The sequence below is a fragment of the Cibotium barometz genome, chromosome 24 (assembly GCF_041138505.1).
Source record: "Cibotium barometz isolate CiBa-2024 chromosome 24, ASM4113850v1, whole genome shotgun sequence".
Taxonomy (NCBI): Eukaryota; Viridiplantae; Streptophyta; class Polypodiopsida; order Cyatheales; family Cibotiaceae; genus Cibotium; species Cibotium barometz.
Window position 1 is genome coordinate 7,342,032 of NC_141069.1, and position 25,265 is coordinate 7,367,296.

Consider the following 25,265-nt stretch of genomic DNA (forward strand, 5'->3'; position numbering starts at 1 on the left):
GATTTAATTGTGCCTCTGCCCATGCTTATTCTCCATTAAAAGGGGATGATTATGTTCCCTGGATAAATAGAAGTTGGTTGCTGTTTATAGCACAGGTGTATGGTCTTGATATAAATCCTCGAGCAATAAAGGCTGCTTGGATCAACTTGTATCTGAATGCTTTCAGTGAAGATGGTTCCCCAGTTGTTGACCATGAAGGCAGAACCTTACTTGACAGAGTAGAATTTCACGAATCAGACCTGCTTGCTTACTGCAGGACGCACAACATTTCACTCGATCGAATTGTTGGATGTATTCCACAGGTCAGCCTATGTTTCAACTTTCATGTGATGTTTTGGTTTTTTTTTTCTCAATCTTCTTCTTTGCCACACCTGACAGTATCCCTTATGCATGTTCAGACTGCATCTCTTGATGTGCTAACCATCATTTTTCATGCAGATTTTGAATCCAGATCCTCATGCCATGCAAAAAATTGTTTCTGAAAATGCAAGCGAAGAGTTCTTGTACTCTCTTAGCAACTATTGTGCGCTTCAGGTATGAGCTTACTAGAACTTAATTCGTCCTATGCCATTATACATGACTCTCATTTTGGACGAAGAAACAATGAGTGACTTTTAAATGTTTTAATGTTCTTTTCTGTGAAGAGAAGGCCAGTGTTTTCTTGCACTTATATTCTTCGAATTGCTGGCTTATAGTCTGCTCACGTAACACGCTTCTCTCAAGTCCATGCATGCCTCAACACTTTGTATTCTCTTCATCCCTTTGTTATTCAGGATTTGTGTTCTGGCATGCCTTTGTTTTTGAAGTGTGTTACAAGAAGAAATTTCTGATGTGTTGTGCAAGTTGCAAGTATGGCATTATATAGGAATGCCTGTAGTCTAAACACAAATTCACTTAATGTAAATCTGCATGAGCATGGGTGTACAAAATCAAGATTGCAGAACAAAGTTTCTTGATCATGCTTCCATAATCTTCCTGATTTACCAATCAAAAGCATTACATTTGTTTGCTGATTTTCAAGAGTTCAGAGGTTTGTAGAATGAAGTGGTGCTGCTTTTGTTTTGTCGATACAAATACTGTGTCTTTCAAAAGATGATCAAGATGATTCCAACTCGAGTCATATGTTTGTCCTCGAATTGGGTCAATGCGAAAATATCTCTCTGTTGTGAGGACTGCTGATTCCCCCCACCCTCAGGCCTTCCTCCTTGAGGCTTTACATCATCTTATCTTGTTCTATATGGAATTTCTAGGGTTTTGTGGAGGATCAGTTCGGGCTGGGGCTGATAGCAAGGGCAGCTGAGGAAGGAATCTCAGTTGTCAAACCATCTGGTACCATGATTTTCAACATTGGTGGGCGTCCGGGACAAGCTGTTTGTGAGCGGCTATTTGAAAGAAGAGGATTTCGTATCTCTAAATTATGGCAGACTAGAGTAAATCAGGTAAAAGATTGGATTTGGAAGATGTTTAAACTTTTAATTGGTTGGGTTTGTGCTATCTAAATCTGGTACAGAACGGTATTTTGTAGCATTGAAAAGTTGCTTAGTGAGACAGTTAAATAAAGATAATGGTCTATGATTATCTATCCATTATGCAAGCAAGTTGAAAGGGTTATGCTTGAATGTTATGCCTGAAAACAGCTTGTAACAAACATTTTCTTCTTTGGTATAGCCTTCTTATTGATAAAGATATACCTACATGACATCTCTCTATATTCAAGAGGAGATGACTAGCACACAATCACCCGACTAGCCCATGCATGGTGCACTACACACGATCGGCCTTCTTTTGCTCATCACAAGGTGCGATGCTTTCTGCCCTGCACATACCATAGGCTCCCCCAAGTGCCCAGCCCGTAGAGTCCCATACGGCTAGCTATTCACAGGATACGCAAGCCATAAATGGCACCCTAGGCAGCAGCGCATCATTGCCAAGCTGCACAAAAAGCAGCACCTTTAAATGCCTCTCCTCCTGTAAAGTATGGGCACCAGGTTGCCTAAGAGTTGAAAGCACAGTCGAGCCAAGTTATGATATTCCACGTTTTAGTAGGAGCTACTCGTGGTGGTGCACTTCAGAAGTGGCGGCACAATCTGATTGGTTCAGGGTTTTGGATTCGCACGAACCATCAATCGCTGAGATACTTGCTCACTCACTCACAAGATCTATCTCTGTGCAGCTTCACTTGTGGCTCTTCCTCTCCTAGTTCACTTTTAAGATTGATTACATTCTGGTTAAGAAGAATGTGGTAATTGAGGTGCTTAGTTGAAGGATACATACAGCGCACACAATGGAAGGATGTAAGAGTGAGTGTTGTGTGGATGAAGGGCGCATATGCTGAGGATCTAGACTTCAAGAGTAATTCAACAATGGATGGTTGTACTACAAGGACTTAGTATGTGTAGCGAAAGGTGGCGATTTCCATTGGGTGAGCACACGATATTCCTGTGTTAGGACACCTAGATGAGGGTCCCATGTTGGAGAAGCTGATTTGTCTCTTTTTTCTTTTGACCTCACATGAAGCAGCATGTGTATCAATATGTATGGTCTTGCTAGGTCTGTCAAACGTTAAAGCCAGACATGAGAAAAGCAGCCAACAAGCTTCATCCACTATTAGTTCTGGTGGTTGCCATGGGAGGACATTTTCATGAACCTTTGTAGTTGGATTGCCGAAGTGCCAGAGGTTCGAGAATGATTTTATTCTTACAATCATCAATCGGTTGAATAAGCAAACACACCTCATTCCATGTAAATGCCTAGGAGGTGGCCAGGCTTTTTATTTGGGAGGTGTTCTGTTTGCATGGACTTTTGAAGAGGATTATCTCAGATAGGGATCGGAAGAGTATGACACACCATCACATCATTCGAGCAAGCCTTTGCATGGGCACTATGCCTATGGCAGGCGAGCAGTCAAGGCTAGGTGGGTAGCTGGTTTGGCAGACATGGCTCTGATCGAGCAGCCTTGCCATAGTCGAGGGGCCATGCAGTTGGCCTGTCACATGCGAAAGCTCTGGGAGTCTTTTTTCAGCCCTAAACACGGTTCCTGGAACATGCCTGATGCAAAACCCAAGTAGAAGATGGAGACAAGAGAGAGAGATAGCTGAGTTTTCAGTATATTCAAAGTATACAAAAAGGATACAGTTCTGGCAAGCCATAGGCTGCCCCATCAAAAGGGTTCTTGACTCTCAAAAAGTCCTAGTCTACTGACTCAGTCCCTATAGGACTGAACGATTCTAATGCTTCTTGGCTGAGCCTATTTATAGGCTGGCCTGCAGAAAATACAATAAATATTCAGCTTGCTGCCGACCAGCCATGTAGGACCTTAAGTCCTCTGTTGGCCAGATCGTGCACCCACCGGATGCTTTCTTGGGATCCCCTGTGCCCTGCTCAATGCCCTTGTCCTTTTGTTTTTTTGCTGCCCTTAAGGGATAGGACTGGGATCTTGCATGTCCATGAGCATGCACATGGCATCTCCTTCTGCTAAACTTGATGACGGGATTCCAACTTTTGACCCTGGATGACTGTCATCATCTCCTTGTTTCCTCATGGATTCCCAAACTTGCCATCCTTCCCTTCCTGGCAACCTTTTCAGTGAAAACCCTACCTGGTCTCCAATTCCACTCCAAATCTGAAGATCTGTGCATCTGTTCATCTTTGTCCCCTTGCCTTCTTGCCATGTCCTTGAACACTTTCTTTGGTCTTCTTTTCTTGAGTATCAAGTTTGGCACTCTCCCTCCACCCCTTGGAGGATCATCCTCCCTTGGAACCATTTCCTGAAAGCCTTTCTTGGTATGCCCCAAGTGGCATCCAACTCACCAGGCTGCCATTCCCCTTGGGTCTTATGGAACACCACCAACCAACCTCTTGGGAACTTCTTCCATGTCTTGTGTTACTCTTCTTGGACTATGCATCTTCATCTGGGACACCATCAGTGTTGAGCCTTGCTGAGCGTGATACAATGTTGCCTGGTCACCACACTACCAAAAGATCAAGACACGGGTAATGGTTTCATCCATGCACGATGTAGTAAGGGTGGGTGAGACATGCGTAGCTATCTCAGAACCAACCTGAAGCTCTGATACCAATGTAACATGCGGAAGCTTGATGAATAAGATCGGTACTTCAACGGATAGAATTCGGCGGTCTTTCGTGACGAAGATAACGCACAATATAGAGAGATATGTAGAGAGAGAGAGAGAGAGAGAGAGAGAGAGAGAGAGAGAGAGAGAGAGAGAGAGAGAGAGAGTGAGTTATATTAAACGTCTTCAAAAGACCCAGTGGGTCTATGAGACCAAAAGTGATACAATAGTGTCCTTGTAATCTCGTCATGGTACAAAAGAAAACAAAGACTAGAGCTATGAGCTGAGAATGTCAAATCTGAGCCATATGATACAAAGTGGGACCATCATCATACAACCTATGGAGCTAACCCCCCGGTAGGGGGAGGGGGCTGTCAAGGATATCGAGCATGGGGTTAGCCCGCTCTGCAGATGTGCCGGGCGTGGGAAGGTGGCTCTGTGCCTCTCCAAGATCTCCTTGAACTGGGGCTGATGTCTGTGTTGCTGGCAAGGTCCAGGGAGTCTGGGGCGTCGGGCTCGCTGTAGTGCTGTGGCCCGGTCTAGAGTCACGCTAGAGTGGGGTCTGGCAGGGGCGTTGGGCACTCAAGAATGTGTGGCTCGGTGAGGTTGTGGGTATGTCATCCATAGCTGGCGGGGCATCCTCTCGTGGTTGGAAGAACTAAGTGATGGTCGCTTGGTGCCGGGGCATCCTCTCGTGGTCGGAAGAACTAAGTGATGGTCGCTTGGTGCCGGGGTGGGTGTCTCCCATGGGGTCTGGACTCCCTAATTAGTGAGTCTCTGTGGTGGTGAAGCTCTAGTAGGAAGAGGCCCAGGCACCGCTGATCTAGGTAATCCATGATCCTAGATAAGGCTCCAAACCCCTCTCTGAAGAGATAGTGGAACCTCCCTCGAATCTCATGATATACATTGCATTTGCATATGAAATGCTCCTTTGACTCGACCTCCTGCTGGCACATAGTGCATATCCTCTCCTCACGAGGTATCTGCAAGGCTCTCCCTGTCTCTATCCTCAAGCGGTGTGATGACACCCGCAATTGGCCCACTGCAATCCGCATGGCATGTGACATGTATATGTCAAGATATCTGGCCCTCAGTATGAAACCATCCTCTATAAGCCTCATGAAAGTTTCCATGTAATTGACTCGACCTCCTGCTGGCACATAGTGCATATCCTCTCCTCACGAGGTATCTGCAAGGCTCTCCCTGTCTCTATCCTCAAGCGGTGTGATGACACCCGCAATTGGCCCACTGCAATCCGCATGGCATGTGACATGTATATGTCAAGATATCTGGCCCTCAGTATGAAACCATCCTCTATAAGCCTCATGAAAGTTTCCATGTAGTATTGCCGTTTGTGTGAGAGTGGCTCATGTGTTGTGATCCCGGTATCCTGTTTGGATAGTCCCAATAAATCATATCTGATCACCTGGTGCCTATCATCCTGAGAGAGCTTGATGAATGGGGAGTCCGGGTCATACTGGAGTGGGGCGGCTATACCATGACTCGTGCCCATCTGCCGCTAGTTGCTGGGAGGACTGTAGGGCAAGCCTCGGGAGTCTCTAGGGGGGCATGGCACTAATCCTGTGAATGTATGTGACTGTCTGGAAGAGTGCCTCCACTGGATAATATCATGTGGGACCGATGGTTTGCTGCGTATAATACGGGACATGGAATGGAAAATAAAACAGAAAGAAAACATAAACATAGCTATCTCACTCGGGTGATACAAAACTGTCCACGGAAACTCATCATGGAATACTAAGAACATAGAAGTATGAGAGCAACATCAGCTCTGAGTAGATGGTATACCACTCTCCAAAATATCAAACATGAGAGAGAGAGAGAGAGATGATGAAATGAAATGTCATATTAATGTCTTTAAAAGGCTAGAATGACTAATGAGACAAAAGTTACAATCAAAGGTCCGATACAAGCTGTCTGTGGAACAAGAAAGATAATGTAAAGAGGGGCACAATCAGATGAGTGATAGCATCCCACCATCGGGGAGGGGGGAGGGAGGGGGGGTCGTTGGAGAGAGAGAGACAGAGAGAATATTGGGTCCCGAATACCCTCTATAGGACCCCCCACCACGAATGGTGTATTTGCTTTATTAGAATGATGCAAATCTGTAAGAATATTCTGACTCTTGACCTTTCACCTTCACCTTGGCTGTAGAGTTCTCCTTGGCTGTCCTGGCCCTTGGAATCCTTCAACCCTTTGTGAGTGGTAAGATAACAAATGGGATTCTGGCTTATGCTATTTATAGCCCCTCTAGGTGCTGGTCGGCTGGCATAAAATAGGGTTGGCCTGCTGAAAATACCCCACGACCTGTAACTCTTATGCCCATAAATAGGTGCCTATTCACACGTGCAAAATGGCTGCCTCTTTCACTGTAGTCCAGCGCTCCACTATGCCCTGGCTGCCTGCTGGACTGCCTGTGGGCCTGGGGCCGACAGGCTGTCCAGGCCACCTAGGCCTGGCCGACAGGCTGTCCAGGTCATCTAGGCCTGGCTACCCTGCCTGCCCAGCCATGCTTGGCTGTTGGGCAATGGCCATGGGCACCATGCCCCCCAAGATGGCCCACAAGGGTGGCCTAAGGCCTATCCCTTCACTAAGGCAAGGGATATCAACCCTTTTCTAGGGTAGCCCAAAGGGCTGCCCCCCTTCGTCTACATGCTTCCTACACAGATGCCTGTTATCTGGCAACCAAACACTCAGAACACTTGACATCATTCCAGAGGGTGACTCACAGTACAAGTACAGATTGGCATTGCTTCATGTGCAGGACTTGCACACTTGAACAAGACCATGCACGGGACTTGTACACTTGACCTTGGATGCTTAGAGTGGAACCCTGGCTGACTTCTCCTGGATTGGGGGTCACATGGGACGAGTTTCCAACTTTCCACTCTAGGTCCTGCACCAGTTGTACAGATATGTCCACGTGGCATCCAAGTGTGGGATGCACATGACATGGCCCTTGGCCTTGAATGGGTGGCCACCACCCATGTAAAAATAAATTTTGTTAATGTGAAGTTGTGGCCCCAAAGTATTTCGACAAAGGTCAATTTTAATATTGGCCCTTTATAACAAGGTCAGGGCTGGTCAATTGCACGCTAACTGCACGGATTAGCAGATATGGCCCTCGCGTCAATATTTCGATAAGGTTAGGTCAGGGCATTAGATTGTGACTATCAGTGACGTGTGCAATCAGAGTCTCCTATTAAGCATGCCCACATCTTTTATGATACTTTGAAGTTCAAAAGTAAAGTCTTAAGAAACTTTTTTGTGTTCAATAAAAGGAAGGGAAAATTTATTAAAGCTGAAGGTGTTTTTAAGTGTAAACCCAAGAAGTCAAAATTGAAGTATTACAACTTCTATTACTTGAGGATTTTCAGAAGGCCAAAGATGAAGTCCTTTGTTTTAGATGTATGAATTGAATCTGGATTACTGAGTTTTAAGAAAAGTGAAGAGAGTGCCAAGATTAAACCTCAATAAAGTAAGTGCACATGATGCAAACAGTACTATATTTGTGTATTTTGAGGATTAAAGAAGTAGAGGTTTACTATGAGAATAGCACATGCTTGTTGCTTATCATCCGATATGTGGGATCCTACATTCACATTTATGAACTTATAAGAATAAATAGCGAGATCAAGGATTTGGATGTTAGGATCACAATATGTGATACGCTATGATACACAACTTTTGAACTATGTATTTGTCAAGAACTTGATGTTGTTCGATAACGTGTGCTGTTTTTGGCAAAGGACATTGTCCACACCATGAGAAATGGTATCAAAGTGGAAATTCGAGGGTGTTGACAATCTTTGGACTTATTGAGAATCCCGAAAAAAACTTCCAAAGAGAACATGATGTTTGTCTCTTTTATGATTGAGAAAATTAAAAGTACATCTTTGATTTTGCATATCAAGATCTATGAAGGAACACATTGAACATCTTGATAGCGTGTTTTGATTGCTTAGGAAGTATTCTCTTATTGTGAAAAGTGATAAGTTCGACTTTCAAAAGAAGTGAAGCATTTAAAATTTTTTAGATAGAACTCCGCAAAGTTTGTGAGAAAATGGAAGTTAGGTGAAGTGGTCATGCCCAAGATTTTGAGCAAATTAAATAATTATAAGGATTGTACTGCAAATTTGTCGAGGGGTATGTGAAGATAGCTGTTGAGATTATGGATCATCTTAAGGGAAGGTGTTTCTCGTTGATTTCTCTCTTGGCGGAATGGCAAGACAGTGGGCTGAAGTAACAGACCAGTCAGGTGGCAATACCGTGGGAGACGTGTAGCCACCCGCCAGATCTTTTGGATTTGAACACCAACTTTAGAGTGGTCATGGGGACACTCGGCACACTACTCGGCTTTAGAACTTCACATACGCTCACTCTGCTCTCACTCCGCTATGTAACTCTCTCACTCTCTTTTAGGTGCACAACATGTTTAATAAAACAGAGACACAATACTCTTATTCAACACATTGCAGAGAGTAACACAGAGACATAATGAATAACAACATTGCTCTTTGTTTACCATATTTCTTCCAGAATCATTACAAGATTACACTACAGAGCAACTGCTTGACACAAAGGCTACTACTTCCTAAGAACTATAACCATGTTATGCTTCACATTACTGGCTGTGAACTACTAGCTGTGAGCTAATTGCAGCATGCAACCTTTGCAATCTTCAAACTCGTGCATCCCTTGTGAACTTGTGTGCTTGCCAACTCCTTGCAGTAGTGAGCAGCCATCCTTTTAAGCTTTGTCTTCTTGATCTTGGCAACGGCTACTCTGGTGGTTACAGCGTGTGCCACCTTCACACGTGCAGTACCGAGGTGGTGCTCTCGACGTGGAAGGTGGTCCGATTGAGTGTTCTGTTGCCACTGAGCCGCTGGGCGCAACACTTGGCACACCCGGTGCTGGAGCTTCTGCTCCGGAATCCGTTTCCTTGACAAATTTATCTTTAAACTTTATGAACATTTCTGGAGGAGTTCAGTCCGGAATGTATACATTATCTGAGTAGGTGGCATATTTTTGCATCCTCTTCAACTTTGTTGCCTGCTCTTCTGTGCACCCAAGACCCGGTCTGCGGAGTCTGCAGGTCAAAAACTCTTGGAGTGGGGTCTGCCTTAGAATTTCCTTTTTTGCCATTGGGATAGGACTCCACTCGACTTGTGCGGCTTCTTCGTATTTTGCCGGATGTTTTGGAAGTGGACTTTGTGTCTTTTCCGCATTTGGATCTCTTGTGTCCCACTTCCAGCATCGACGCTGGTTGGTGGTTGCATCCTTGGTGGGAGCATCTTCCTTCCCTCCGGAGTCTGAGAGAACAAGTACGAGAGCATGGATGCTCTGGAGGAAGGGGTTTCCTGGTCAGTATGGACCTTATTCTATCTCCATTCTGAAAGTATGGTGGTGGCTCTTTGTTAGCCTTCAACAGTTCCGAGAACATTACATGGGAGGCTTCAAAGAATGGATTATCTGTGTTGGCCTATGGGGCTGCTGAGCTGATGGCTAGTCTGTCTTTCAGGCGCTCATTTTCTTTGTTTAGAGCTTGGTTGGCATCTTGCTGCTTTCGGACCTCAACCAGCAGCTCTCCGCGCTCTTTCCTTGGGTCGCCGGCCGGCAGCATTTTCGGGTTGTTCGTGGCTAATTCAGCATCAGCCTTCACCGTTGCAAGTTCTGCTTGTAGCCTGGCGGCCTCTTCTTTTGCTTCACGCAGCTCTAGCTTCCACTGCAATCTAGTTTTCTGGGTTTGTTGTACCCTTTCCGCCATTGGACGTGCCTCCTCTATTTGCTTTTGGAGCGCTGCATCTCTATTTCTAGCGCGTTTATCTCATTGATTGTGTCTATTTCAAACTTTGTGCTCCTCTCGAGCTTTTCCTTGTATTCTTCTGCCTGTGTCTTGGCCTTGTCTCTGTCTTCCGTGGCCTTTCTCAAAATCTCTGCATACTCCTAGGAGGGTGTGGTATCTTGGAATTCTTGGTGTACTTCCTTATGTCTTTCTGCTAGTTTTTTAACCTCCTTCTCCCAGTGAGCTGCCTTCCAAGCAGTGGCCTTCAGGGCTAGGATCAGGTTCTGGTCTTCATCTGTTGCTTGCTTGTCCTTTCCGGAAGTACTTGGATGGGGGACCCCTGGCCTACAGGTTGCTGTTGCTGCTGCTGTTGTTGTTGCTGTTCCTTGTCTGCATCATCATCTTCGTCTAGGTCATGGATGACCTTTTGTGCCTTGCAAGCCATTTGTTCCTGAATTTGTAGTAGGGCTTTCAGGGCTTGGTCCCAGACCTTGCTGAGTCTGGCCTTCGCTGTTTTAATGATCATCACTTTAGCATCAAGCGAAAGGCATACAATCTCTTCTTCTTCCTGGGTCTTCAGGGCTTGGACCTCTGTCTGGGCGACCGCCAATGCTGTTGTGCTCTCCAGCACTTCTTCTGTTAGCCCTTGGATGGAGTCGCCCCAGACTTTGGTTGGCTTTTGAGCTTCCGCTAACTCTGCTCTGAGCCTGTTCACCTAAGCTTTGAGCATGTTTCTCGCTGGTGAGGATTCTGATCTTCCCTTCACTTAGTTCTTTTTGCTAGACTAAGGCCTTATCCGCTAGAGCGAGCTTGTTCTGCATTTCTACATTATGCTGAGCCATTACATTTGCTTTGCTCTCCAAGTCCCTGGCTTTAGTTGCAGTATTTTTGAGCAGCTCGTGTTGTTGCTGATTCAGGGTGCACATCTGATTGATGGTGGTCCGGGCCTTTGACTCATATTCCTCCACGGAAGTGAGGGCATGAGAGAGAATGTTTTGGGCCCGTCCTTTGTTCATGTGCAGCTGCTGGGTGGGGAGTTGTGCCTCTAGTTCTCCGGGTAGCTTGGGGCTGTGGCTTGGTCCTTCCTGCATCTTATGTGCCAAAGCTGCCACCCAAGGCTGAAGTTCCAGTGGTATGGACAGCTCCACCCCTACGGACAGCTTTCCCTTTTGAACTTCTTCTCTCTTTTTCTGTTGTTCCTCTTCTTTCCTCTTTCTCTCTTTCTCCTCCTCCTCTTTTCTTCTTCCTCCTTTTTCCTTTTCTCTTCTTCTAGCTTTTTCTTCTTCTCTGCTTCTGCGGCTTCCTGCTTCTGTCTCTCTTCCAGTTGTCTTTTTCTTTCTTCTTATGCTTTCTGCTTCTTAACCTTGTCCGGGTCAGGCAATAGCTTTTAGTCTACTCTGAGCTTTCTCTTCTTGGTGGCCTTCTGGGCGATTTTATGCCACTCCTCTTCATCATCCACATCATCTTCAAAGGAGCTAAAGGTCACTCTGGTGGGCTTCAAGGATCCTCAAGCTTCGTGGTGTGGTCGTTTCACGGAGGATTCTCCGGACTTGAGATGCACAGACCTAGCGGCCTGTGCAATGGCTGCTAGGTGTGCATGCACCACGGTTGGTTGTTTTTCCTTGGCTCATGTGGCTGCTCTCTTTGCCAAATTCTCCTTGTAGATGGCAGTCCAATTGATCTTTTCTCCTGCTTCTGTTGCTCTGAGCAGCCTGTAGTTTTTGTTTGACATATCTTTAGGCTTCCCCATGAACATTACATTCTGTAAGAAGAAGATAAATTGCTCTTGCCGGGTCTCATTTGCCACATCCTTTACTTGGTGCATGTTGCCTATTTTTGGAATCTCCTCCTTCACTCTGGGCTTTATGCTTGTGTCCAGCGCTCCATCCATCGGCAACCCTAGTGCGTGGTGCAGTGCGAGCTCTGAGATTTTTATGGGTTCCTTTCCCTCCACATGTACAGTGTTTGTTTCAAGGAATTGATTGATAAGCTTGCCCCATCCTCAGGGTCCTGAAGGTCCTCCCCCACTGGCGATCAAGTGGTGTTCTTTCTTCCTCATGTCGGGAATCATCATAGGCATGCAGAGGCTTTTCTTTGGCCTCTTGTCTGGCTATAGAGTCTTGGTGATCTTCGGCATGGCTTTGTCTTTTGAGAGCGTTGCGAATTGGTGAGGGAGCTGTGAGCAAGAAAGCGGGTTGAGAATGTCCTCGTTTTGGCTGCTTGTGCTCTTTTTTGCGATGCTTTTTCCTTTTTCCTTCCTTTCTTGGAGCATTGTTATTTTTGACTTCTCACTTTTCGATGTGATTTGACTCCTAATTCGTATCATTCCCGCCGTCTTGGCGTAAAGGCATTAAAGTTTGCTTGTCACCTCCCCATCTTACCATTGCATGTGGAGTTTTAATGATGTTGTGATAGCTGTCCTCCATGCGGTTACTTATGCCGACATTGTGGCAATTTGCATTGCTGACGTGGAGTTGGCTGGCGTACACTTAGTCGCTTGCTTCTTTGCTGACCTGGCCTTGATTGGTTGCGGAATTGTGTTCTTTTGTGGACTGGCCACCCTTGCGGAATTCTTCCGTGGTTCTGTTGCTTCTTGGATTTTCCGTGTCATTGTCCGCTAGTGAGTTCATGCGACAGCGGATGCTCCGGACTAGCTCGTTGTCCTCTGCTTGTTGTTCTTCTGGTGTAACTACCACTGGTTGATCCATGTATTTCCTCATCCTGAAGCCGTTCATTGTTTTGGGAAAAGGTATATCATCCAGGCTTTCTAATGTGAAGGCATTCTGACTGACTGGGTTTTTCACCATGAATGGTCCTATCCACCGGATTTTGAATTTTTCGGGGTGTGATCCCAACTTGGAGTTGTAGACCAATACCAAGTCTCCTTGCTTGAAAATTTTGTGTTTGAGATGCCTGTCAATCCAAGCTTTTCTTCTCCGTTGCACTATCTCTGCTTGTAGAGAGCTAAGTTATCTTTCTTTTTCTAAGGGTAGGAGCTCATGCATTATGTGCTCGTAGGATTCTTCCATTGGTAGCTTTTCTTGGATTGCCACTCTCAAACTGGACACTACAAATTTCATGGACATTACTACCTTCAACCCATAGACTAGTTTGAATGGTGTTTGCCGTGTTGAGACTTTGTAAGATGTGTGGAATGCCCATAGGACTGCATCTAGCTTCTGGTTCCGATCATTTTTGTTGGCATTTATAATCTTCTTCAAGATTTTGGTCAGAACCTTGTTGGTAGATTCCGCTTGGCCATTGCACTATGGGTAATAGGTTGAGGACTTCTTGTGATTGATTAGGTACTTTTCCATCAACACTTTCATCACCTTGTTCATGAAATGGGTGCCCTGGTCACTGACTATTTCCACCGGCAATCCATGCCTAGCAATAATATCCTTGAAGAGGAACTTCACCACCTCTTCTGCGGAATTGCTCTTTACTGCTTTAGCTTCCGGCCATTTGGTGAAATAATCAGTTTTGCCACATTGATGTATTCACACTTGTTGCCTTTTGTGGGTGGCTTGATTGGTTCAACAAAATCCAATCTCCACTTCATGAATGGAAACATTGGCAGTATGGACGAGATAGACAATCTATCAGAATCACCAGGTTGACCCATTTGCTAACAGACATCACATTGCTTTGCTTCGCTGTTGGTGTCCCTCATGACTGTTGGGGCCACCATAGGCTTGCTTACAAAATTTTTCGGGCTGTGATTTCTCCGCCCATGTGTCCTCCGGTAATGCCACAGTGTGCTTCTCTTAATACTGCTTGTTGCCCATGGTTCCTAAGAGGTAGTGTCAGAACTTGCTCACAACATAAATCATTGAGAGAGCTTCCCGCTCTGTTGTGCTGTAGTTCCTTTCCGCCCTTGTGAGAGCTTTGCTAGCATAATGAATGGGTTGCATATACACCTCTTGCTTTCCCTGGAATGTTTTTTGATACTCCAGATTCCATTCATACTTTGCATCTTTCTTGGTAAGCGCATACAATGGGTTAGCCACATGTGCTAAATATTTTAGAAATATCGCATGTCACTTAATCTTACCAAGGAACCTCTCTAGTTGCTTAATATTTTGAGGAGCAGACATTCTGGATATGGCCTCCGCTTTAGCAGGATCTATGGCAATCCTTGGGCTGACGATTGTGTCCTAACAGTGTTCCTGATCTTACAGTTTACTACAAATGCACACTTGGCTGGATTTAGCTTAAGCCTTGTATCTCTGCATCTCTACAGACACAGCCTTAATGATAGATGTGCTTTGCCTTATCTCCAGACACACTAAAGTTATCTACAAAAGCTTTCATGAAGTTTGTGAGGTAATCATAGAAGATCTCTTGTACCATTCTTTGAAAAGTGGTAGGCGCATTTTTCAAGCTGAACATCATGACAGTCGCCACGAAGACACCCCATTCAATGATGAAGGTTGTTTTCTCCCTGTCTTCTGGCGCCATTTTTACCTGTTTGTATCCATTGAATCCATCCAAAAATGAGTACATTTCCTTTTTAGCTACCTCATTTAGCAAAGAGTCCATAAATGGGAATGGAAAGGGATCCGAGGTAGTTGCGGCATTCAGCTTGCGGTAGTCCACACAGATTCTGATCTTCATGTTCTTTTTGGGAACTACCACAATTGGGGATATCCAAGCAGCTTTCTCTACTAGCACAATGAAACCTACTCTTAGTAGTCTGTCAATTTCTTCTTTGACTTGTTTGGCATAGTTTGGGTTCATTTTGTACCTTTGTTGTCTGATTGGTATGGCTCCTTCTCTTAAATCGATGCTGTGCTGGAAGAATTTAGGGTCAATGCCCTCCATGTCCTCATACGACCAAGCAAAGATATCTTGGTATTCTTTCAATAAGGACACCAACTCTTGCTTGAATTCTTCTTCCAGCTCCAGACTAATCTTCACGGGCTTTTCTTCTTTTTCATCTCTCAGATTCACCTCTTGTAGTCTGTCCGGGGTTACTTTTGCGGCATTTTTCTTTTGGTTCTCTTTTTGCTTTAGCACCCAATCACGGATCTCTTGAATTTCTTCCTCTTGCTCTAGATTCCGGGCCCATTCAATCTCTTCCGAGGCTTTCTCCTCCATGGTTTTACTCAATTTTGTTCTCCTTGAGCCCTTTGGTTTTGTGGAATCGGATTCTTTTTTCTTCATTTCTTTGGCTGCTTCTTCGTTTTCATCTTTTGCTTCTGCATAGTGCCCCATCACTTCATCCACATGTAACATGTACAAGGGCACTAGGTCGGGATGTTCACGGAGTATTCTGTCTTCTTCATCATTATCGAAGTCTTCTAACATATTGAATGTCTCCGCATGAACTAGCCTTTGAGCAGGTGTTACTGATTTCCTTACATCGGAAAGATCAATATGGACTTTCCGCTTCCCCTTTTTGATAGAGATTCTGTTTCTGTACCAGTCCTGCTTTCCTTTGCCATGTCTCAACCAGGGTCTTTCCAATAACACCTGGTAAGACCCTGTGTAGTTTTCAATAGTTATGATCACCAAGTTGACCTTGAAGTCTACTTGTTTGTAACATGCGGAAGCTCTGGGTAGTCTTCTTTCAGCCCTAAACACTCTTGGAAACCTTCTGATGCAAAAACGCACCATCTGATGCAAAAACGCAGGTAGAGAGAGAGTAGAGAGAGAGAGTGAGAAGTGCTGGAAATTCAGTATATACTATGGTACAAAAAGGGTACATATCTGCAGCCATGGGCTGCCTTCATAAAAAAGGTGGTTAACCCTAAAATCTGTCCCCTATGGGACCTCCAAGGATCCAAACCCCTAGTGGGATTGAATGAATTCAATGAGGAGCACTTGGGCCTGTTTATATGGGTCTTGGACCCCCTTTATGCTGGCCGATTGCTGGCCCGTCATAATTTCATTAAAGTTTATTTAATTCAGCCGACTGGTCATTAATGCTTGTTTTCGATGATGCGCCTGCAGCCCCCCTTCAACTTGGTTCAGCCGCCTCCACCTCTGGTACAGCCGACTCCCTTGTGGTACAGCCGACAGGCTTTTCCTCTTGCTCTCCAAGCCCTGCTCCAGTCTACACTGCCAACAGCTCTCTGTGCTCCATTTTCTGGTTCTAATGGTCCTTTTTCTGGCTGCCTTTTCTGGACTAGCTGAGGAACTTGTCCATGGGCATCTGTGCACATGACATCCCCCTCTGCTAAACTTGATGACGGGATTCCAACCTGCTCTTGGATGACTGTCATCATCCCAATCCTTTTCTCAAAGTCCCTCTGTCATCATCCATCCCTGGCAACCCTTTTTCTCTGAACGTCCGGCCTGTTCTCCAAACCACTCTGTCTCTGACGAAGATCTATGCATCTGGTCTTCCTCTAGTCCACAATCCATTCCTGCCCTGACTCTGAACACCATCTTGGTCTTCTTTCCTGGAACTGAGTCTGGCACTCTCACATCACCCTTGGAGGATCAACCTCCCTTGGGACCGTTACCTGAGAACCTATCTGGCTCACGGAACTGCCATCCCCATCTGGCACTGTGGAACACCACCAACTAACCTCCTGGGAGTTCTTCCCGATCTGTGTTCTCGCCTTGGGCTTCGAATCCGTGTACTTTCCTGTACCTTGGACTTGTACACCATCATATGGGACTGAATCAGTGTTTAGCTTTGCTGAGCCTGATGCTCTGATACCAATGTAACATGCGGAAGCTCTGGGTAGTCTTCTTTCAGCCCTAAACACTCTTGGAAACCTTTTGATGCAAAAACGTAGGTAGAGAGAGAGTAGAGAGAGAGAGTGAGAAGTCCTGGAAATTCAGTATATACTATGGTACAAAAAGGGTACATATCTGCAGCCATGGGCTGCCTTCATAAAAAAGGTGGTTAACCCTAAAATCTGTCCCCTATGGGACCTCCAAGGATCCAAACCCCTAGTGGGATTGAATGAATTCAATGAGGAGCACTTGGGCCTTTTTATATGGGTCTTGGACCCCCTTTATGCTGGCCGACTGCTGCCCAGTCATAATTTCATTAAAGTTTATTTAATTCAGCCGACTGGTCATTAATGCTTGTTTTCGATGATGCGCCTGTAGCCCCCCTTCAACTTGGTTCAGCCGCCTCCACCTCTGGTACAGCCGACTCCCTTGTGGTACAGCCGACAGGCTTTTCCTCTTGCTCTCCAAGCCCTGCTCCAGTCTACACTGCCAACAGCTCTCTGTGCTCCATTTTCTGGTTCTAATGGTCCTTTTTCTGGCTGCCTTTTCTGGACTAGCTGAGGAACTTGTCCATGGGCATCTGTGCACATGACATTGTTTGATTTTCATTTGGACATTTTTGATAATTCCTTTAGGAACCACCATTCTATTATCTGCCATTCTTATGTTGAATGGAATGGGCTCTCATTTGAGACCCAATCCCATTGCAGTTTTCTCAGTAATGACATTTACTCCGGATCCACCATCCAGTACTGCATCATTGATGAGTACATTGTTCAGTTGGATTGTGACTTTGGCCACTTCATCATCTTTGGATGCTGGGAGTTCCTCAGCATGCATTCTGGGGTTTCTTCTTCTTCTGAGTGCTTTTGTTCCTTGCTTAGTTCTTCAATGCCTGCCATTTTTGCCTTGAATCTTGGACATAAGTCCAGCACTTGTCTCAGCAAAACCTGTCTATCCAATAGCATTGATACTACATTGGTTTGCAACCAATCAGCATCCTTCTTGCTTTCTTCCAAGCAGATTTCATTGTTGTGCTCTGCACGTATCTTGTGCAGATTCCCGCTTGCTTCCGGGTGATCTGCGATGACTTCGCATGAGCCACCCTCCTCCTTGCCTTGCCTTCTTTCTATTTCCTTAGCGGTTTGGATCCTCACCTTTTCCTGTTGTTCCCAGTCCATAGTTGCCTTCTTGCGGGCTTTAGGTGAGTCCTGAATATCTAGCAGAGTTGCTACTACACTAGATTCATTTGCTTTTGTCCTTATGATTGCCAAGATATCTTGAACCTCCATCTGTATGTCATCTGCCTGTATCATGTTGGTATTTGGCGGATTTTCTTTAAGTTTCATTAATTCTGCATGTCTTTCTGTATCATGTTTTTTCTTCATGGCACATTCCGCCTTGGTTGGGGAAATTGTTGGCATGGAGAAGCACAGGGCTGGGGGAACCAGATCATGCGCCAATGATGCTTTAGTAGTCATAGGATAGGATAACAAATTTGATCAAATTCCATGAAGCTTCTATTTCTTTATCAACATAAACTAGAATGCTTGGGTAGCCTTATCTGTTTGTAGAAGTGCACGAGTGTGCTCGAATAAACATCAAGTTGAATTCATACTAACACAGAACATTCAAGCATAAAGCATTGTTCCCTTACGTTCATACTTGGAAAGGGTGCTAGAGGCATGACCGCCATCGATGAACTGCACGCCTACGCTTATGATCGATGGAGATCTTGAAGTACTTCGCAAAAAGGATAATTACAAAGTGGTTAGCACATTTGAATCTGAGTTACACGTTGTCATTTAAGTCATACGAATTTTGTGCTTGTTTGTGCGAGTGGAAAAAAAACCATACATTTTCCTTGTGTTCCCAGTCCATAGCTGCCTTCTTGCGGGCTTTAGGTGAGTCCTGAATATCTAGCGGAGTTGTTACTACACTAGATTCATTTGCTTTTGCCCTTATGACTGCCAAGATATCTTGAACCTCCATCTGTATGTCATCTGCCTGTATCATGTTGGTATTTGGCGGATTTTCTTTAAGTTTCATTAATTCTGCATGTCTTTGTGTATCATGTTTTTTCTTCATGGCACATTCCGCCTTGGTTGGGGAAATTGTCGGCATGGTGACTTCAGAAGAAGCACAGGGCTAGGGAACCAGATCATGTGCCAATGATGCTTTAGTAGTCATAGGATAGGATAACAAATTTGATCAAATTCCTAGAAGCTTCTATTTCTTTATCAACATAAACTAGAATGCTTGGGTAGCCTTATCTGCTTGTAGAAGTGCACGAGTGTGCTCGAATAAACATCAAGTTGAATTCATACTAACACAGAACATTCAAGCATAAAGCATTGTTCCCTTACGTTCATACTTGGAAAGGGTGCTAGAGGCATGACCGCTATCGATGAACTGCACGCCTACGCTTATGATCGATGGAGATCTTGAAGTATTTCGCAAAAAGGATAATTACAAAGTGGTTAGCACATTTGAATCTGAGTTACACGTTGTCATTCAAGTCATACGAATTTTGTGCTTGTTTGTGCGAGTGGAAAAAAAACCATACATAAAGTATGGTGGGGAGTTGGTATAGTCCTCCGCAAAATTTTATGAACATAAGGGAACGTGTCCTTTGTTGGATGTGGCAATTCTCGTAGCTACTCTCGGGTTATCACATGACTTAGAAGTTGTGGTGGATTATCCCATATGCAAGAGCATGGGAATTCAAAGAGCCATATATAGGGGTGGTGGCACCTTGTCATACATATCTCCTCCGGCCGGGTTTTTTGGGGGGGAGCAATGGCTAGGAGATGCGAGCCCAGCCACTGTTGCGTGACTTTGACATGTTATCATAGCTCAGCCTGTGTGGTCCTAACCTCTGTTTGATCGAGGTGCTCGAATTGAAGGAGGGTGTTGGATGTGGCAATTCTCGTAGCTACTCTCGGGTTATCGCATGACTAGAAGTTGTGGTGGATTATCCCATATGCAAGAGCATGGGAAGTCGAAGAGCCAGATATAGGGTGTGGTGGCACCTTGTCATACATATCTCCTCCGGCCGGGTTTTGGGGGGGGAGCAATGGCTAGGAGATGGGAGCCTAGCCACTGACGTTGCTTAGTGCCCTAGGGTGGTGTGCGTGCTGTTGCTGGTGTGTGACTTTGACATCCTTCCCCCGTTTCCCAAATAGCACTCTTGGTATCGAAAGTGGACCAAAGATACACCTTTAGTGTTGAAAGTGGCCATTAGTTTGTTCAAATATAAAAGAGAGAAAAATAGGAATACCTTTCTGAGTCTACGATAGTGAAGTCGATGATGCGACAAGTCTCATTTGATATTGTTTCACGATCGCTGCTTAATGTAGAGCTATAACCGCTGTCAATGCGCATGATGCAAGTGGCTATCGAGGCAGCTTGATCAAATAGCTAACCCTAAAGAGAGCATCGTAGTAGGTCCAGGTTTCAAACCTTGGCATATAAATATGATAATACTCTATCTCAAATAAAAAAATGATGCTACTGGCTGCTTCAAATACATGATTTGCCTTTTTAAATTGTACTTTTGCAGGCTTCTGATACGGACATCTTAGCACTTGTTGAAATTGAAAACAATAGTCGGCATCGATTTGAGTTTTTCATGGGACGAGTCAGTGAGGAGCCTATTAGTGCACGAACTGCATGGGCATATGCCAAGTCAGGTGGTGAAATTTCCCATGGGCTGTCAGTGTATAGTTGTCAACTTCGGCAACCAAATCAGGTAATTGGGCACTTGATGTTGGAATGCTTTATACTGCAAAATCTGTTTTTATTTTTGAAGTGCTTTTCTTTGTGCGCCATCTTTTCAGGTGAAAACTATCTTCAAGTTTTTAAGCAGAAGCTTCCAAGAAACCCGAGGTGCTTTGGATCTATCCTTTGAGGAGGAGTCAGTTGCAGAGGAAAAGATTCCTTTCCTTGCACACCTTGCACGTGCACTTGAAACGGCATCGCACATTCCTTATGAGTTGCATGTTGGAAGTACTAGATTCAGGAATCTAATTGCTGGGTTTATGCGTTTGTATCACAACATACCAATAAGCCAAAATGTAAGTTTTTTCGTCTATAATTAGTTTGGTGTTATATTACCATGTTTCTTTCAGTGTCTTTAATTAGTGCTGCTTAGTGTGCATGTTCTATCTTGCAAAAGATGCTGCTGTGCTCTTTAATACACATGCTTTTCATGCAACCTAGGAGTCAGTTTTGTAGTATGTGGATGTCGTAGTGTTGCACATACGAGAGTTGCTCACTAAAATGGAGGTGCTGAGTTTTTGAGGGCTAACAGTTTGTGACAAGTATGTCCTGATTTGTGAAGGAATGGTGGGTTATGAACAATAATCATATAAATTTATCTATATATGCATGTATGTATGTATTTATCTATATATGCATGTATGTATGTAAAAGTGCTCAAACATAATCTTAACATATCTCATTGTCTCGTTGTTCTTGAAAATTGTCATTGGAATTGTGATTAGCTAAATATATGCTTGGGCAATTTTCTTTTAAGAGGTGCTTTTTAAGAACTGTGGACATTGACTTATCTGTGAAATTTGTCCTTGTGTAGAACATCATTGTGTTTCCTTCAAGGTCAGTTGCCATCGAACACTTCTTGTGCCTCTTCTCACCAGAACTTGCTTTGGTTGATGAAAGTCTTACAAAATTGTTGCCCCACAAGTGGCTTACTACTGTTTCAGCAAAGGTATTCTGTGTTGGCTTCATCTGTTAAGTAATCTATTTTCTCATCGCATGTGCCAAGGTGTCAATTCATCTGTTAAGTAATCTATTTTTTCATCGCATGTGCCAAGGTGTCAAATTGTCATATCTTTTGTGAGATACTGACTTTGTATGGTGTATTTACACAGCAATTTGGGAACAGCCCAGTGCAAAAGCTGTTTGGAAGCAATATCACCGTGATTGAAGCACCTAAGCGAGTTGACCTGGTCATGCAACTCTTGCATCGGCTGAAGCCTCAAGTTGTTGTGTCCAGCCTGGCAGACTTTGAGATGAAGTCATCCACAGCATTTGAGCGGCTTCTTGATGCATGTGTTAGAATTGGTTCTCGGCTGTTACTGGATATTTCTGATCATATTGAGCTCTCCAGTCTGCCTGGGACAAACGGTGTGCTGCAGTATCTTGCAGCTCAAGCTTTACCAATGCATGCGACTATTGTTTGTGGTCTTCTAAAAAATAAAGTAAGGAACCACCTTTTGACATCATCTCCACGCTTAAGTATTGTTGTTATGACTAACACCATAAACATCCAATTTATAAACTATTGAACACAGTATTGCTCTAAAACTTATACCTGGAGAAACGCACACCTAACAAATTCATCTGAAGAACATGAGAGTTGAATAGTATCGGTCGAAGTTCAAACATAAAGGTTCACCTTCCTCTGCAAACCTAACATAACAGATGCTCATGTGCACATACCACATTTTTAGATTTCTTATGTTTCCTAAAAAGAGAAGGCACAAGTTTCAATGTTCTTTATGTGGCAAGCTGGTTGGTGTAGGCTTCTTGGGCTTAGTAATCCTTGCTTTGACCAATTCCCTAATCTCCTGACAACACTCAGCCACACAGTTGGGTTTTGGTACCTTATCTGAGGACCCAGTGAGAAGAAATTTTCATGTTCAAGCAAATGGGGATGATGTTTTTTGCAATCAAAGAAAGGGACTCAAAACACAATTTTCAAGTTGGGAAAATCAACAGCAAAAAATGTGGACACCTAGTCTATCACATCCCTTTTAAAGGTTGCAAATATCTATTGTTCTTGGTTAGATAGACTGTTAGCTGATATGCTGCTAATGCAAATTGCAATAAATTCCTTTTCACCATGAAATAGCAGAGCAAACCAGGCAGGTAAGTTCCCCGTGTCCAAGTGCCAAGGATTCCTAAGAATGTGATTGGGGAGGTCTTTGAAAACAGTTAGCAACCTTAATTGAAAAGACATATTGTTCCATGAGTTCAACACCTGCCCTATGACTTTGTCAGGTTTATTCAGACTTGGAGGTTGCCTTCGTCATCTCAGAGAATCAGGATGTGCTACATCTCATGGGAAAAATGGGAGAAATTTTGAACGGAGGGACCGCAGTGTCCAATCAGTTCTATTATGGATGTCTCTTTCAAGAACTGCTTACTTTCCAGCTTCCTGGACGTCATGCAATGCTACAGGTATATTTCTCTCATGTTTACCTTTTTTTGCATTCTTTTTGCCCAATCTTTTTTTTTTGGTCTTCTAAGGCCATCAACTGCCTTGCTACAGAGGCCACCACTTGAAGAGGCAGAAGCAAACCTCATTAAGGCTCCCCAAACTGTGCTACAATGTCTTAAGGAAGCAGATACCTTGAATATAGAGCAAGGCTCAGATGATTTGTGTATGAATTCTATAGAAAATCTGCTTGCAACACCTACATCAGTAAAAATGGCAATTTTTGAAAGTTTCGCTCGACAAAACATTACAGATATTGAAACTGATCCCATACCTGAGATCTACAAGTTTGTTAATTCAAAGTTGGGCATCCCAGCCGACTCTTCTTCAGAGATAATTCTTAGCGACAGCTCAAATGCTCTTTTCTCAAAACTGGTAACAGGCTGTAGAGACATTGGTGGGACTATGTTTTTCCCTGCTGGGTCTAATGAAGCATATATCTACGCTGCCAGGCTTTTAGGGGCACAGGTTAAGATAATTCAAACCAAGGCGGATGATTCTTTCAAGCTTACAGAAAAGCTTGCTGCTAAGTCTTTCGCATCCTCAAACAAGCCTTATCTATATGTTACCGGTCCTACCATCTATCCAACAGGATTGGTCTACTCAAACTCAGAGATTGAAGCTTTAATTTCTGTTTGCTCAAACAGTGGTGCACATCTGATTGTGGACACATCCTTTTCTGGATTAGAATTTGACTCTCTTGGGCCTGCCACATGGAATTTGGAAAGTGTTAATTGCTCTAATGTTACAGTAATTGGGAACTTTTCTTCAGAATTGTTAACAGGGGGCTTGGAATGCTGCTATGCATTCGTCCAAAGTTCTTTCTTGAATGATTTTAGGGATTCTTTGAACATCAACAGGCCTCATGGTACACTGAGATATGCAATGAAAAAGCTTTTGAAGCTATACAATGAGAGAGACACTAGTTTACACGAGGATTTGACACAACAGCGGAAGTGGCTGCACCAGAGAGCAGACTTACTGTGCCAGGTCAGGAGCAAAACTTGATTGCTCATGCTCTGTCTTCAAGGTAAAATTAATGAAGTTGTCTTACCTTAGTAATCCTTTTGTTTTTCCTTTTGTATAGGTGCTTCAAGATTGTGGTTGGGAGCCATTGAAACCTTTGGGAGGAGTGTCTCTGATAGCTCGGCCAGCAGCATATGAAGGCAAAAGTATTTCCTACAAAAATTGTGGTGGTTCAACAGCAGAATTTGAACTGGACAGTGAAAACATAAGGGTGGCCATCTTTGATGTGACCAGGCTTCATTTAAGCAGCAGCACCTCGATATGCATTCCTGGGTACTGTCAATTTGGTTTTTCTCTCGGAGAAGACGGTTTTAAAAAATCTATAGAAGCTTTGAGAAAGTTTGGAGAAGTTGTTAATGGTAAAAAATAGCACTTTGGTATTCTCCAAACTGTCCATCTGAATAATCTTGACTGATTACCGAGTACATTTTACTTCTCTTCAACACCTTAACCTGGACAGATCACTTTGATATTGGTCTTTGACAATGTCTGAAACCTTGAAACATGCATGAATGCTCAAAACAAGCACAAACGTTGTTTTTTTCATTCTTTGGAATAAGCGATATATTCTATAGCTGTGTTGAGCAGGCTTCAATTTTCTGACCTCTTCTGTGGCCATGCTGATCTTATGTTTCATCCATGGTGCTGTTAAAGATCTTTGTTATTTTCTCTTTGGTGCCCATCTTTATCAGAAATTAAGCTTAGAAAAGTTATAAGACCAGAATGCAAAAACCTAGTGAGGTGCAAATGAAAATCTTAACATTCTTATGAGTGCTGTCTTTTGAATGAAGAAGCTATATCGATCAAAGTCAAAGAAGGATTGTGCTTCTATCTAAAATCGCGTGTACAAATCAGACAGTCCACAGAATGAGAACTATAGCAGCCACTGAGTAAAACTTCTAAATAAAGAGTTTAGGGATGGTTTGATGAGACAGTGAATTCGAAAAGTTTTTGACAGTACAAATAAGGAAGATTCATGTCTACAGGAGGGTACCCCCGGGGGAATCTCAGGGGGAGAGATTCCAAGCCTGGCTGTAGCATGATGATCGTGTGAAGCATATTGATCCTCTCTAAGTGGCTTTCCCATATGACATTAAAGTGGTTGCCAGTTAGTAGCGTGAGCTCTGAGCCTCCATTATCAGTTGAGGAGGTGAGGCTTGAAAAAGAAGAAAGTGTGGTATAGAAAGTCAGTGATGCAAGTAGGAACCTTCACAGAGATGGGGCAATTTTTAGAGAGCTTTTGAAGAACGGTGATCCAAGGTAAGTCAAAGACGTCGCAACTCCAACAAGGCATGCTATGGTGTCACAAAGGGGAAAAGGTGTGATGGGTAGGTGAGGGAGGGGAACATGATGGAAACATACTGAATTGCAAAGGGATGCTGGTGGCTGAAGCTAATAGATTGTAATGATGAGCACATAAAGACTTCCA

At 44.0% G+C, this 25,265-nt stretch overlaps 1 protein-coding gene across 2 annotated transcripts in view; it reads left to right on the forward strand.

Annotated features, from left to right (window-relative positions):
* The window catches only part of MMT (methionine S-methyltransferase), a 33,680-nt gene extending 9,249 nt beyond the window's left edge, over window positions 1-24,431 (forward strand). Inside the window, exons 3-12 of one of the 2 annotated variants that reach the window (XM_086818092.1) lie at window positions 91-302; window positions 439-534; window positions 1,251-1,439; window positions 20,132-20,320; window positions 20,409-20,645; window positions 21,164-21,298; window positions 21,462-21,791; window positions 22,594-22,773; window positions 22,865-23,800; window positions 23,898-24,431. In XM_086818092.1, the coding sequence (XP_086674218.1) occupies window positions 91-302; window positions 439-534; window positions 1,251-1,439; window positions 20,132-20,320; window positions 20,409-20,645; window positions 21,164-21,298; window positions 21,462-21,791; window positions 22,594-22,773; window positions 22,865-23,800; window positions 23,898-24,206 (2,813 nt within the window). In that variant the 3' untranslated portion in view covers window positions 24,207-24,431. The remainder of the gene's footprint in view (window positions 1-90; window positions 303-438; window positions 535-1,250; window positions 1,440-20,131; window positions 20,321-20,408; window positions 20,646-21,163; window positions 21,299-21,461; window positions 21,792-22,593; window positions 22,774-22,864; window positions 23,801-23,897) is intronic. The other variant, XM_086818091.1, reaches the window with a different exon arrangement.
* Window positions 24,432-25,265: the final 834 nt, after the last annotated feature.